Source organism: Antechinus flavipes, chromosome X (assembly GCF_016432865.1).
Source record: "Antechinus flavipes isolate AdamAnt ecotype Samford, QLD, Australia chromosome X, AdamAnt_v2, whole genome shotgun sequence".
NCBI classification, from domain to species: Eukaryota; Metazoa; Chordata; class Mammalia; order Dasyuromorphia; family Dasyuridae; genus Antechinus; species Antechinus flavipes.
Window position 1 is genome coordinate 54,478,785 of NC_067404.1, and position 16,052 is coordinate 54,494,836.

General features: G+C 43.9%; 1 protein-coding gene across 1 annotated transcript; it reads right to left on the bottom strand.

The window, feature by feature from the left end:
- Positions 1-573: 573 nt before the first annotated feature.
- PGRMC1 (progesterone receptor membrane component 1) lies at positions 574-15,103 on the bottom strand. The gene is made up of 3 exons (XM_051969214.1): positions 14,600-15,103; positions 7,658-7,813; positions 574-3,447 (listed from the first exon to the last, which is right to left on the bottom strand). The coding sequence occupies exons 1-3, from the start codon at positions 14,925-14,927 to the stop codon at positions 3,341-3,343; spliced, it is 591 nt and encodes a 196-aa protein (XP_051825174.1). The 5' UTR covers positions 14,928-15,103; the 3' UTR covers positions 574-3,340.
- Positions 15,104-16,052: the final 949 nt, after the last annotated feature.

A 16,052-nucleotide genomic window follows, 5' to 3' on the forward strand; every position in this document is an offset into this window, starting at 1 on the left:
GACTGAATTAAAAGGCCTCAGAGGTGCCTTCTAGCCCCAGGAACTTGTATGTGAAGTTGGGGGCAAGCTTCTCTCTCTCTGGGGCTCACTTCTGCAAAACAAGGGGCTTGGGCTAGAGCAGGGGTTCTTAACCTGGGGCTTACTGGCAGGGGGATTGCAAATCTTGATGGGAAAAATATTCTTTCTTTTCACCAATCCTGAACTGAGGTTTAACATCCTCCAATTGTGTATTCTTTCTCTAGACAGACTGCCCAAGAGTTGGTCCTTGCCCCCAAAGGATTAGGGGCTCATGGTCTAGATGGCCTCAGTGGTCCCTTCTAGCTCTAGAGCTAGGAGCTTTTTCGTGACCATGGGCAAGTCATTTCTTTCTGTGGCTGTTTCCTCCTCTGTAAAATGGCTTGAACTCGATTCTTAACCACAGATGATGTCATGGGGTCTGTGGACATGGGGGGATGTCACCTTTACTTTCACTCAACTATTTACCATGTTATTTGTGCGAAGGGGGCCCAGACCGCTAAGGCTGTCCAGGCCCTCTTTAGTGAGTGGGGGGGGAAAAAAAGGCACAGAAAGCAGTTTGAAGAGCTGTAGTACCACATCGAGCCATTTTATTTAATGACAATAGCACTTCATTCTGATTTGAGGTAAAACCATTACACAGTTGACAAAAGTAAATGGCTTTAAGAAAACCAGCTTGCTTCGGTCATTTGAAGCTGCTCATGCAATGCTTTGACAAGTGCCCCTTCCCCACGCTTCAGGTGTGTGCTTTGCTTTTGGTCCAGACCTGGGATCTGATCGGTGTCGAGAACCCCACTAGAGCAAATTCTCTCCCCCCTCCGGCAGGCTGGCTGCCTCTGTATGATGACATGTTTTTCCACAGGCCTTTTGTCCCCAGAACTTTTTTTTTTTCTTCCCCACACCTGGGTTTTTTTTTTTTCTCATTTTTTTGTCAGTGGCTGTATTTTTTCTGTGATCAAAGAACTACAAGTATCGTCCAAAGAGTGTATTTTAAAGTCCCGGTTAGTAGTGTGTGCTCTTACTCATGGGTGATGAACAGAAAGGTATATCTCTACTTCCTGCAGAGCGAAGAACAGATGACTGGGGCTTGAAAGACTGGTAGGGCTGGAGTCCCAGTTCTGCCTCTCTCATGGGGGAGACCTTGGGTAAGAGAATTGATTTTTTTCTGGGACTCCTAAAAGCATGAACCAACCTCCTTATATCCAGTCTAAGGGTACCCTTGACCAAAAGGCACTGTGAGAGAAATGATAGTTTTCCCCAGAACATCAAATTCATTCACTGCAGCTACTCTAAGAAAGTGGTAACGTTTGGCACGACACAATGGTTTCTAAGATGACAATCCAATTCCTTCATGTCTGACACCTGAGAGGGCTAGGTCTTTGTGAATATGGGCAGTAAACTGAAGAGGAAAAGGTTAATCCACGGACAGAGGTCTCCACTGGACACCCACTGGAGACACTAGCATGGTTAAGATAGAGGTGCGCCACTACCTAAAAGATGACAGCACTTTAGGAGAATTCACCATCAGAGGCAGATGTTGTGACGCCATTCCTCTACACAAACTCAAAACATCTAGCGCTCTGCAGCGAGGGGGGGAAAGGGGGGCTCCAGGAGTACTGGGCGGAAAGCTTGGGCTAGCTTCCTACTTTGGGGAATTGTGGCATCGAGTTTAGAAAAGGAACATCCAAAATGGGGTCTATGATTTCTTTGGTATAGGGAACTTCCCGGATAAGGAAACCCCTTCTTTTATCAATATAGGTCTATACCTTCTCTGCAATTGATAGTTCCAGGGTTGCCTGCAGCATCAAGAGATTAAATGACTGATCTAGGATCACACAGGCACAAGTACTTGGAGGCCTTATTGGGTGGGGAGAAAAAAACAAAACAAAAAACTTTTTTTTTCCCCAAAAAACTCATGGGTTACTTAGGTGCTCAGGGTCTACGTACCATCCCTCCAATTGCCTTCAGTTCAACATCCCTTGGAGCTCCAAAAAAACTTTCCTTCACTGCTTCATGAAAGCCTAACAATCTAGATGATATTGAAAAGCTCCCTCTCCCTCCCCTCCAAAGCTTGCCTAAATTTTCCTCCTCGATCTTATTAACCTTTGTGGACTTGATGATTTTTCTTTCTGGTGAAATGAGTGCTTTTGAGACACAATGAATAGTCAAAATCTGAAAATGAGTTTTCTGAGTGACCATTTCTAAGTGGATAATGAGTGACCAATCCTAAATGGTGTGACTGACAATGAGGGACGATACCCCAAAATTAATTTTTTTCTTAAACTACAGAAAAAGCCACTTTTTTTCTTATTCTGTTTAAAAGAAGAGGCAGGAAATCTACCTTCAAGGTTGGCCTCTTTTACTTGGAGTACTTTTTTTTTTTCCCAGGCTGAGAAAGAAGTGGACCGAGAACATGGGCCGTGGCAACGGGGCTCAGGAAACCATTACTGTCGTTTTGTTGAGTATTCATGAGTGGGAACTTTGTTAGCTGCTTGCCCGGGAGAGTCTAGAAAGCCATTAACAAGCTATTTCTAAATGAACTTGTCGCTGAAGAAAGGACTTGTCCCATTCTCTTCTGCTGGGCACGGGAATGTTAAGATCAGTTCTTAAGAATTCTTTAAAATGGTCCAATAAAGGGAGAGAAACAGGAAGCTTAAGGAGTAATCCCTGCTCCCCACTAAGAGTTAATTAACAACATTTCACATGGATTCCCTTTCAGTCTGGACGACAGTGAAAGGAGAGCCAAGCTTTGAAGCTTCATTCTGGTCCTAGGTGGCCACCTCGGAGCAATATTAAAGCTTTTGTAACACTGCAGATTGGTTTTGGAGGTAGAGAAAACCGAAATCGTGCAGTCTGTCTAATTGGAAAATGGGATGTTTGCTGTCCTCAAGATCACGCCTGAAAGGGGCTCTTACGGGTGGGTACGTGAGAGTTGTTTTGCACGGGGTCCTTCTGGTTGCTTTGGTATCAACCTCTCCTCAAGAGCACATTCTCACCTGGCACTAAAAAGCTCTTCGGTCTACATTATGCTATGAGTTTCAACAATTACAACAACAACAACAACAATAACAATATAACAGGATTACCATTTTTCTCACTTTCTGTAAGTGCTCTACTTTGGGGTTCTCTAAAGTTTATCATGCATTGTCTAAGACGGGGAGAGCTAAAGTGATCAAGGTAACTAGTGAGTTTCATATGATTAAAAAACAATTAACAACACATCCAAAGCTTTGCTAAGGCTGGACTTAAAGCTGACTAGGGTGAGACGAGAGGATATTACAAATGATGCTGGGACATACAAAAATAGATCTCATCCACCTAGCCTCTAGTCGTTCTTTCGCTCCCTGGCATCCTGGGGACCTTCTTCGTCATCCGAGTAGACGGTGGGTTCCTCCCCTTCCTTCAGCAGCTTGCCCACGTAGTGATACTTAACTGTAAGGAAGAAAATACACAACTGGTCCTTAGAGAAGGTGCGAAAGGGTTGGAGGAAGGGGGGGAAAGTACCAGAAAGGGAGGAGGATAAAATAACCTTAAAAGGAGAGGTTAGAAGGGTAGGCAGGAAACAGGGAGAGTAGGAAGAAACACATGACAAGGGCCAGAGTTTCAAGGAAGGCCACTCGGCCATCTGAGCCACTGAGCCGAGGTGAAGGAAGTTAACGGCCAAGAGAAGCTCTCGAGGGCCAAGGCGCTGGCAATTTTGGAAACTAGTTAGGCGCCAAAAGGACGGACATAAATAAAATAGGCAAATAGAGGGGATAAATGTTTTTGAAAAAAAGGGGGGTTTCAAGATGAGGGAGATCTATGGGGCTGGTGGTGGTAGGTCAGGAACAAGGCCTCTTGAATTGAGAGAGCTCAAGCAGACTTCGTGTCGTGGTTCTCGGTTCAAAAGTCTCATTGCCTCTCACCACTATCTCCACTCTGGAGAAACTTAGCAGTTTCCAAGGATGCGATTACCCCTTCTTTGTAGATTCTAAAATCTCTGCGTTTGGATCTCTCTCTAGAATCCTAGTCCAGTAGCGCTAACCACTAACCGGACAATAACATTTGGAGGTCCCACCTCTTCAAAATTTCTGTCCGTCCCTCCCCACCAGATGTCCCCTTGTGTTCATGTGGATGGCACCATCTTCCTGGTCACCCAGAATCGAAGACTCGGGAATTATCTTTGGTTACTTGCCAAGTCCAATCGATTCCTACCTCCCCATCTCTCAAATGTGTCCCCTTCCTTCTTGGATCATAGCATTCTATATCTAGACTGGAAAAGGAGGCCTAGATCGAGTCAAAATCCCTCATTTTACAGAAGAAGAAACTGAGGGCCAAGGAGATTACAAGGATTTGTCCTAGGTAGTTTCAAAAGATTTAATGGAAGAATTGGGCAAGGATTAATGACATTAATATAAGTGGCCAAGAAGACTGCTTCTCTCTTGGAACAAAGGTGAGAAAGAAATGATCAACCTGTCTAACCAGGTAATCAGAGATGCTTTTGTGTGAAACAATTACCCTGAATGTTTGGAACATAGTGAAGGTTTCTAGGGTGCCTGGTATAGAGGAAACAGCTCAGAAGCAATATGCTGATTCATAGAAATGAGCCCTGAAAAGGGTCAGACATGTTGGCTTGAAGTACAATTGGGAGTCCATAGTAATACTGTGGAGTAGCCTTTGTTTGAGAAGTGGGGGAAGATTAAGTTGACATGACATATTCATGAAAGTAAAACAGCAATCCACTGATTTAACTTAGCAAGATAATTTTTTTTGGGGGGGGCACTAAACTTTAACTCGCAGAAATGTGCCGAGTTGGGTATCTCATACCAGTGGTCCCCACTTTACAAAAAGGCTTGTGTTCAAAAGCCAATTCAGGGAAATCCTAAGTAGTGTTCATCCCCTCTCCCCAGAAACAATAAAACATAAAGATGAGGGGGGTGTTCTTGGGTATACCAGCTGGTGAAGGTCTACTGATGCTGATAGCATCATGCCTATGACTGAGTAACAGAAAAATCCTTCCCATGGATAAAAATGTGCCTGCGGGGAAAAAATCATTCCAATCTGGTCAAGGACCATTTTTCTTCCCACCACTGCTCCCCTACAGAAAAGCTCCCCTACATCTAAGCCACTGGTAATGGCCTGAGGGGACGGGGAAGGCAGCAGGGACTTCCGACTCCAGTGTCACCATCTGTTGCTTCCAAGTCTCTTGTCTTCTGCTGCTCAGAAGAACCACAGGGATCCAGCATTTCCATAACCCTAAAGGTTCTGTTTGAGGAATTGTTAAAACTTGAAGGTAGAACCTTCTGGTCACCAGTAGATTAAAAGCAAAGGTTATAAATAGACAATTTGAAATGGGCAATTTTTAAAAGGAACACAAATTATTAATGCGATGCTTAATTTCATTAATAATCAGATGTGAATGAAGCAAAAATAATTAAAACCAATGGAACCCAATACTGTGGCAGTTGTGGAGAAATGGCAACCTCATTCATTCCTTGTGGCTGGATTTATCAGCTCGCAGCCTCTTTCTGCAAAGCTATCTGCAAGTACGTAGTAAAGGCTGTAAAAATAATCACGCTCTTAGTGGGAAACAAGAGGGTTATCAACAAGGAAAAAAGCCATCACTTCAAAGATCTTAATAGCTGGGATTTGTGATTGCAAAAACAAACAACTAAGAGCGGCCTAAATATTCAACAATAAGGGAATGGTTAAATAAAATAAGAATTCATTTGTGTAATAGATTCAGAGACCAAGGGCTTTGGCGATCCCAGGGCCCTCCGGAACGCTGGTGTTGCTTCCAGCCCGGTCCCCACAGCCATCACTGAGGGGGACAATCACAGTGGAGAAGGGGGCCCTGTCATTACTGACCCATCTGACTTTAGAGCAGATGAGCCCAAGAACCCTTGCAACAGCCCTCCCTAGCCTGACCCTTCTGTAATCAGGATTATCATCCGGGGGAGCCACCCCAGTGGAGATACATTCTGTCAACTGCCACCGTTGCTGCTGGAGTCCATGGCTGCTGAAGACCAGGAAAGGAAGCTTATCACCAAAGTCCTTGCCACTGTGACATGGTTTGAGACCAAAAATGGATGAAGCTCCATTACCATTAGCTCTTTTGCCTCTGCACCAGAAGGACCCCCAGGCCTTTCTATTTGCCCTGAAGCTGTTCCCTCTTATCAATGCTGTCTGCCTCTCATGAGAATGTAGGATTCTTGAGAACAGGAACTGTCTCACTTATCTATTCACATCCTTAGTGCTTTTTCAATTACATTCATTCCAGGGCTGGCTCTCTATCCACTAGGCTACAATGCTTCTGGTTTTCTATGTTTAATTTTTTAAGAGTAAAGTTCAATTAGATTCATAAACTGCAGGTCTGCTATTTTTTTAAATAAAGGTACCCTGGGTTGCTTGAAATGTCAAGTTCTACAAGAGGAAGCTTGGGTACATATTAGCTAACATTTATGTAGCATTTAAAAGGCTTCCAACAATTTTAAATATAGATTTTAATATCTAATGAATATATTAAATATAATTATATAAGAAATAATAGAATATATAATATAATAATTGCATATTTTATATATATATATATATATAATATATATATATATATATATATTTTTTTTTTTTTTTTTTTACTGTATTTGATCATGTGCCTCTTCTTTCCAGTGAGGATAATTATTTGAAATCAGAGGAGACAAGTTCAAAGACCATCTGATTCCACCCTTTCTTTCTAGCTTCACCAGACATCATTCCTACTCCTGTACCCTGAAATCCTGGTCTTCTCTCTGTTCTTCACGTGTGATACTCCATGTCTTGTCTTTGTCTGATATGTACTTCCTTCTCACTGTAACCTCATTGCACTGAATATAAGACATAGCTTTTTTTTTTTTTTTTCCCCTGAAGCAGTTGGGGTTGAGTGACTTGCCCAGGGTTCACAGCTAAGAAGTGTTAAGTGTCTGAAGCCAGATTTGACCTCAGGTCCTCTTGACTTCAGGGCCAGGGCTCTATGCTGCAAGAGCTTGCTCAAACACCTTAACTACAAGCGCCCTCCCCCAAAACAAGCTTGTATGTAATTGCTCTGTATACACTGGCATTTATTCACTTTCTCTATATATAAACATCTATTTTTATATGATCTTGACCCATTAGCATACAAGATCATTTTGAATAGGGATCCTTTCATTATTTGTCTCTGATTCTCCAGCATTGACTACTAATCTCTTAATAAATACTTGTGGACTCGAGTCCCTTCCCTTCTCTGGACCTCAATTTCCCCTTCTGAAAAACAAGGGGATGGGACTGGCTGGTTTCTTAGACTCCAAGTCCTTCATCTAGGAGCCTCTATATGACACAGTGAGCAGCAAGAGTTACACGGGGGAGATTTTCCCCTCTAGATTTCAGTGTGTGTGAGATCCAAGTGTTTTGAACCTTCAGGTAGAAGCTAGGGGAAAAAACGAGCAGCATTTCAACACAGCAAAGGAGTCATTCTAGCAGCAACAGCCCTAGGACGTGAACTTTATTCCAGTTTAAAAAGCCAATCAGAATATGCTTCGATTTCAAGCTATTAGGAGAAAATGGCACTGGACTTTCTTGAATCCCCACTACTAATGGAAATTCAATACTACTACAATTAAGCAAACAAACAAAAAAAAAAGCTTACATGTGAACTGCGATTCCCAGTCTTTCAAGGTCTCCTGCTGAGTAGCATTGAGGTCTGACAGATCATCATACTCGTCTTTCAAAGCTTCCTTATCCAAGCAGAAAGTGGCAAGGCCCCGGGAAGCATCCCGGCCGGCAAACACTCCATATGGACCCTCTTTAGAAAAGAAAACAGAAGAGGTGTGTTCATTAGCCAAGGATTCTCTCTCTCAGCTTCTTCCCAGGTCCAATAGCCCCAGCAAGCTTCCCCTGAACTCTGGGAGTTGAGATTGCGTTCTGAAGTCATGTAGGGTGTTGGCTACAACCCGGTGTCCGAGAAACCACGATGGCCGTTGGAGAAAATGACCTGTCCAAGGTCTGAAGGCCAGGATTGGACTCCAGATTTTTTGTTTACTGAAGTGCTTAACGTTTAATAAGGTGCTTACTCCTAGGACTCCAATTCAGGGGAAAGAAGCTAGAGTCAACAAAGGGAAGGTGGGGAGGATTAAATAGTTAGAAACAAGAGAAAGGAAGGGGACAATAGGTCATCCAAAGAGGCAAATTGGCCAGAGGCTTAGCTAGACTGGCACATTCAGTCTGTTTGGGTAGGGTTTAAAGCCTTTAAAAATAAAGGCTACCAGAGTTGGAGGTTTTTTTTTTTTTTTTTTTTTTGGGGGGGGTAGAGAGAGGGAGTTGATTTGTTTTTGTTTTGTTTTTTAAATAACTGAACTCCCCAAAGAGGAAAGGATAAGACTCTGGTCACTATGAATTCAAGTATAATAGTGGCCACCAGTGAAAATCAATTTTTAAAAAATAGCAAAATGCTTTACTTTTTTACAATTTATTTTATTTTTCTCTGAACCTAAATAACCGCCAAATGCAATGTGAGTTTCTAGGACTTTATGTGAAAATGCCAATCAATTCTATACAGATGGCTTTTTAACAAGGATGGAGTCACTTCAGAATGAATTTTCCAAGCTGTCTTGCTTGTTAAAAATTCCAACCTCTACTCTACATATACACAGTATGTATAGAAATGCGTTCCTGATTTCCAGAGCAAATAGGCATAGCTAAAAACTGAGACCCAGATGAGGGGAAATGATTGGGCTAAGGTGATATAGCTAGTAAGTGGTAGAGCATAGGGTTTGGACTGGATCACTATGCAAAAAAAGAGGGAGAAAAACATTGGAACACAAAATTTTGCAAGAGTAAATGTTGAAAACTCTGCATATATTTTGTTTTGTTTTTAAATTTTTTTATTGAAGCTTTTTATTTTCAAAATATGTATATATTTTGACAAGAAGGAAAAGGAGAAAACAGGCCACTGCTCCTCTTGGGGCCTCAGTTTCCTCATCTGTAAATGTGAGGGTTCTGCATAGATGATCTCCAAATTGCTTTCCAGCTCTAACAATAATAGTCTCAGAGCAGGGAAAACAAAGCTCAAAAATCGGAGACTACAGAGGGGTCAGGAGAGCAAAAGAAAGGATTTTCATGGGGTTTGGATAGTTTTAATATTTTTTGTCAGTTCTTGCTGAAAAATCTTTCCCTGATTTTGGATTCAAAACCTGACTGCCACTTACTTAACCACCTATCCAAAATGAGGATGGTAAACTATATAATCACTTTCCTCTCAAATTAAGTTTTCTCATTTCCAAATCTAGTATCCTTTCAAATACATCAAAAGTAAATCTAATTTATTTTTAGATTTAAAAAAATTTTAATTGGCATATTAAAAAGCTTATTCCTTAAGTAATTTGTGATTAATTCACTATGCTTGTTCTAAAAAACAAAGCATGATGTAAAAGTTTTTGCTATGTGAAAAATGGAAGCACACAGACAACAAATATGTAAAAGAAATTCCCATGTTGGCTGAAAATCACAGGTTTTGAAGTGTATCACTAAAATAATAATAAACTGTAATAATTAATAAACAGTAATAAACTGATTTTTCAAAAAAATCTTTGAGGTTTTTAAATTCTGAACTTAATGGGTAAATAAAAAATAAAACAAGCATTTCTAGGAAAACAGAAAAAGAAGGTTGCACATGTTAACATATACAGCTGGCTTTCAAAAAGGATATAATTAATTAAATCTGGAACTTTCAAAGCTGTCCTGTTTATCTGTGATTCTTTTTGAGCAGTTAAAAATATTTCAACGTCTCTCTTTTCTTCTTCTTCTTCTTTTTTTTTTAAGGGGGAAGGAAGCAACTGTACCCTGGCCCAAAGTCACTTCGACTATTCCCCTCCTTCCTTTCCCTATTCTAAACTAGAAAAGAAAAAAAAAAAAAAAAGAAAATCTTTGGAACACATTCATAGTGAAGCAAAACAAATTCCTACACCTTCCAAAAATCAAAGAATCAGAAATAAAACTCTATAAAGAAACTAGAAATTTTCTAATAAACTCTAAATATATCTATAGAATAAATGTACAAAATTATTTTTATTCTGGCTGTAACAAAGCCCAAATGAGCATTTCCAAATTCATAGTAGAATTAAAAATTTATACATGAAGTGGCAAAGTATGTATAATTTATTAAAAATGTATGAGCAATTCAACATTTAATTTTTTTTTTGTTAATTTGGGTTGGTTTGTTTGTTTTTCTAACATTTAACTTTCAAAAGCTATCCTGTTGGTCTAAAATTCCTTCTGGCCTGTACATTTCAAAAAAGTTTCAAAGATTCTTTCTTTTTTTTGAGGGAGAAGAGGGCAATCCTGTTCCTAGTCTCCTTTCTCCCTCCAAACTGGAAAACAAAACAAAAAACCTTTGTACTAAACATGCAGTCAATTGACCCAAAAGCTCAGGTTTTGAAATGAAAAAAAAAAAAAAAAGCTTCTAAAATAACTAGAAGTTTTGTAATAAACCTTGATTTTTTTTTTTAAAGTAAGACAAAGGTATCTTATCAAGGTATCCTGTTGCAAAACTCCATTAAACATTAACACATGGTATTTGTTGGAGAAATCACTTTGCAGAAGTTATCCACGGTCCCCTATCTGTCCAGTCCCACTGTCCTCTTCTGGAGGAAAGAGAGTGGGCTAGCTATCTAATCACTGCTAGGGGAAAAAAAATCCAGCAACTTTTTTCCTTTATATGAAAAAAAAAAATCCTGGTTGGGGAGAGCAGCAGTGGGAAAGGAAGGGCCTTTTGGACTTCTGAGACTATATAAACTTGGAGCAATCCCATAAGTGGGGGTGTGCACATTTGCTAAGTGAAGATGTCCTAGGGCATGTGAAATAGGGCATGAGGGCACTGTTTCAACAGAGCTCTCTTCCTTTAGAGATTGCCAAGGTGAACATGGAAGATGTCTAGCAGAATAGTCTGGTTAAATTGATTTCTTTTTAAAAACCTTTGCAGGTCCCCATGCTCTCCTCCCCACACCCCAATTGAGAAAGCAAGAAAAACAAAATCTGGTTAACTTTCAACAGAATCTGCGAGAGCATTTGTGATCAGGCTCATTTCCAGGCCAGGAGCTGGATACAACGGCCATTCATTCTCCAAAGGGGATGGGGGGTGGAGTGGGTGGAGGACTTTAAGCACCTGAACTGAATATCTGTTTGTATTTTCCCGGATTAGGGAAGGTGGTCGAAATGTTAGGATTCCAGACCCAAGCATTTTAGCACAGTAACAGCTCTGCAAGCTGGACTCCATTGAATTCACAATTTATGATCATCTGACCAAGTGCCAGGCTTGAAGCTTACTTACCTGTTAGCAAAATCAAGAAAAAGATTGAGCTCTTTTTGTTTCAATGTTGTCATTTCCAGAGAGATTACCATTTTTTTAAAAATAATTAAGAATAAAAAAGGGAAAAAAAAGCAGTTCAATCAATTTAACTCATGTCCAAAACATACCCCTTTCTAAAACGGACCTCAAGGAGGTACATTTTGTACATCTTTTTGGGTCAAGCCTGGCCACTAGATTTAGCATTTTAGGGGTATTTTCCTCTGTTTTTTAAAAATCATTCTTTCTTTCCTTTTAAAAATTTTTTTTTTATTTTTAGCTTTCCCCATTTCTTTAGCCAATGCTTTAGACCAGTATAAATTCAATAAAAGAGAGAACTTGAAAACAGTTTGCAAGAAAAACGAATCTGAAGCATCCCTTGAGGCTTCCAATTGCTCCATTTTGTGCTGCTCAAATAGGTAATGTGGCAATTAAATCATTCTTTCCTTGCCAGTCAGATTTTTTTTTTTATAAAAACCACCTGTTAGAAGACCACAGAAAGAAAGAAGGGACTTTGAGATCCCAGGCCAGGGATTATTAACCTTATTTGTGTCTGGGACTCCCCTTTGGTAATTTGGAAAAGCCACCCCTTTTTAGAATCATGGTTTTAAAATGCATCAAGTAAAATATCTCGAGAACCAATTCAATTGAAGCAGTGCCATCAAAATGAAAAAAAAAATAACCCTTTTCGAGTTAAGAGACCCTGATTCAAGGAAATGAGGCACAGAAAGGACAAAGCAGCTTGGTCAAGGTCACAGAATCAATGACATAGCCAGAGCCTTGAATCCAAGCACTTCCTTCCAGACTCCCGGCCCTCAGGTACTTTCCCTTTACCATGATGATTCCAGCATTGCCTCATCCAGGCAACATCCAGGGACTGTGTAGACTGTGGATAATTTGTGGTTGAATTCATCTGCTTTGCCTCCCTGGGTTTGCTACCCTACCTTATGCCTCCTGATGATGCAAGGGTGCCCCATCAATCATGTTTATTGGCCGTGCCTCTAGGGGCATTTATAAATGTTATTTTAAATGCACCCCTATATTTTAAATTACCCTTTTTAATAGCAATATGTCTCTTTTTGTGGTATTGAAATACTGCAGACTAAGAACAGGCCCAACGACTGGGTAATGGCTAAGCAAACTGTGGTCTGTCTAAAGATGGAATGGATTATTACTGCAGTTAAAGAAAATAGGAATATGAAGACTACATATGAAGCATGGAAAAATTTCTATGGACTGAGGGAAGAAAGCAGAACCATGAAAACAATACATATCACTGGGAAAAACATACAGAATTAAAAAAAAAACCAATAAGGAGACCAACCACTTTTAATTTTAACGACTGAGAAATAGAGATCCTTTCTTTCACTAATGAAAATGTAGCGTGGAGCACAACTGTATGCCATCAGCCCTGATGAGCTCAATCAGTTGGATTTGCTAGTTCCTTTTTCTTATTTCATTTAAAATCTTCGAGACATGGGGTGGCTTTCTGGGAAGGGGAAGGCCACGTGTGGAAATGAAGGCCATGTTAAAAACCAAAGCTATCATCAAGAAAAACCAGGCTTCAAAAATGAAATATTGCCCGTGGGAGACAAAAATGCGAAAAGGAAGGGATGTTCCGCATGGAAACGGACATGAGCAGAATCCATAGGATTGATTCCCACGCAGTACTGCTGCACACCTGATTTTCAGGTAAGATATAAGCTTTACCTAACATTTGGGGGGAGGGGGGAAGGGGGGGGGAGATTTGTGCTTCATTTCTTCTCCCTTTCCAGCCAACCACTCCAGAATGAACAAGCTCAAATCCCATCGTCCTCGACGTTCTCGCCATCAACACCGAATGTAAAGCATTGTGTCAAATCCAGAATGCCACATATTCGTCAGTCATTATCCCTGCTAGCAATTCTCGCTCTCTCGGGCCGTGGCTCTGTGGCGTAGCCCTCCCCCCACCCCAAATCTGCACTCCCATTTTCTATTCCACTCATCAATCCTGCTCCCACCTGACCATAATCCTTCAGCTGCCCGCCCAGCCACCAAATCGCATATTCCTCAAATTCCCAATCCCCCAGCGCATTCGGAGGCCGTGGATTGGGAGCTGGAAGAGGCCCGAGAGGCCATCTTGGCTACCGTCTCTGTTTAGGGAGCAGGAACATGAGGTCGGGAGGTGAGAGAAATTGCTCAAGATCTCGGGGACAGAAAGGCTCGCGGACGTGGAAATTTGAACCTCGGGCCTCGGACTCCAGACCTAGGGCTCTGACCACGGCGCTTTCCTGCTTCTCCTCCTCTCCCTATCTCACTTTCAAGCTCACACCCATATTACTTCATATTTCTAGTTCAACCTCTAACCTCCTCTCCTTCTCTCCCACACACGCCGACAACCGCCCTGCCCCAGGCGCCTAGAATCGTGCACGGCACGGAAATGCTGGCTGATTGACCTATGGATCCGTGGCAGAAAAATCCCACCAAACCTGTCCATTCTGCCCTCTAACCCTCTTGCTCTCCCACCACAAGGCCCGAAATCGCTGAGACTAGTCTGCCTCCACTGTCTGCATCTGGGCTCCTACTCCTCTGAGATTCCTATACTGTGCGCGCCCCTCCCCCTAACTCCATTACTCCCCACCGCGACCGCCCGAGTCCCCCATTTTACTTCTCATTCTCCCATGACGGCCCCTCACGTCTCCATGATTTTCGCTTTCCTAATTCTCCATGGCAATCCAATCCTTCTAGATTCTTAATGACCACCACGCCGAAGCCCCCAAGCCTGCCTTCCATTCCTCCATCATTGCCTCCCCAAGACCACCCCGCGTGCCCACAAGTCTCCCCTCCCCGACCCTCATTGTCCCCCAGATCTCATCGGTCAGGCGGCCGGTCCACGAGCCCGCGGCCCCCCAAATTCTCTCCCCCCCCCTCTCTCCCCCACCTCGTCAGGCTTTGCGCCCGCGCCTCCGCCCCCTGCTGTCCCACCCACTCTCCTGCGGGTCAATCTGCGTGCCCCCCGCCCCTATCTCGGCTGCACCCCACCCTCCCACAGGAGGATTGAAGGCCCCCGCCACCCCTTCTCTCCCACGCAGATTGGCCCGCTCGCCCCCGCTAAGCTCTGCAGGTAGCCCGCGTACTCCCTCTTCCTCCACCCCGCCCGCAGGTGGTCTTCGGGCCTCCGCCCCACCCCCCGCCGCCGAACCCGCCAGCCCCCGGCCTCCCGCCGCCACTCTCGCCCCCTCCCCCCCTCCCGCCTCCCAATCCCCGTACCCGGACCGTAGAACTTCCTGCCCTTGGTCACGTCGAAGACCTTGCCGTTGATGGCCATCAGGATGCGCGGGTCCTGGATGCCGTCGAAGCGGCGCAGCTGAGCCAGGGTGAAATCTCGCCGCTTGAGGCGGGGTAGCGCGGGCGGCTCGTCGCCGTCGCCGGAGCCAGCGGTCGGGGGCTGCTCACCACGCACGATCTTGTAGAGCAGGAAGAAGCAGAGGCCGAGCAGCAGCAGGTTGAGAGGGGACGTGAAGATCTCCTGCAGGAGGCCGCCCGCCTCGCCCTCCACCTCGCCGGGCGCCACCTCCTCGGCGGCCATGATCGCCATCGAATGTATTGAGGGAACGAGAGGGAGCGGAGCTCGGGCTGAGAGCCGCAGGCCGGGGCACGGAACGAGAGAGCTGGGTCTCTGTCAGGGGGCCGCGGCTGTGGCTGCTGCGACGAGTCCCACCCTCGCTCTGGCACACTGAAGCGCCCAGGAACCCGGCGGCCAGAGGAAGAGCAGCAGGAGGCGGGGCCAGGGGAGGCGGCTTGGGAGGCGGAGTTCGACTCGCTCTCGCCTTCCTTCCCCCACCCGCTCGGCCCCTGGCCCCGCCTCCGGCCTAGCGCCTGCCCTCTCTCCTTCTTCCCTTCTCCCCCCTCCCTGCCGTTCGGCCACACCCCCCAGCTGAAGCCTCAGCAACAGACCCCACATCTAACCTCCTTGTCAAGAAGAGGCGGTATGGTTTAGTGGAAAGAGCGCTGGCTCCGCAGCCAGAAGAACTGGGGTTCTAATCCCTGCTCTGTCACTGGCCTGCCGTGGGGCCTTGGGCAAGCCCCTTAACCTCTCGGGGCCCCAATGTTTTTTTTCCCCTCCCTCTAAAATGCCCCCCACCCAAACATCCTCATCCCCTCATATGCCAGACCTGTCAATAACCCAATTGCTAATTGCATCCAGGGAGCTGGTAAATCTTCTATTTACCATGTCTGTGCTCATTGGACAAATCATTTTGCAGCTCCTCAGTTACCCATCACTAAAATGAGGGGATCGGACTAGATGTGCTCTGCAGTCCCTTCCAGCTCTGGGTCAAGGGTCTTCTGTTAGACCTTGGAAACTTATCTTCCCCTTCTAGGCCTCAGTTTCCTCCCTTGTAAGATGAGGAGGTTAAACTAAATCAAGGATGGGGTTCTTAACCTGAGGCCCAAAGAAAGGGGTGGCGGCTATGAATAGATTTCAGGAGGTCTGTGAACCTGACTGGCTTTGCAGAGCCCCCTGCCATGTTGGTTTCTTGTAGTGACTCAAGGGGACATTTGGTCCATGGGTATAATAAGAAATGAGTTAAGTGTGAAAGCATTTTGGCAATCTTAGCATGGTATAGAAACACTAGGTCTTGTAGGAAAGCTTTCACGAGAGACGATGTATGTTACATTGGGGAGCAAAAGAGCCGGTGTCCAAAATGACAATGTGACTAGC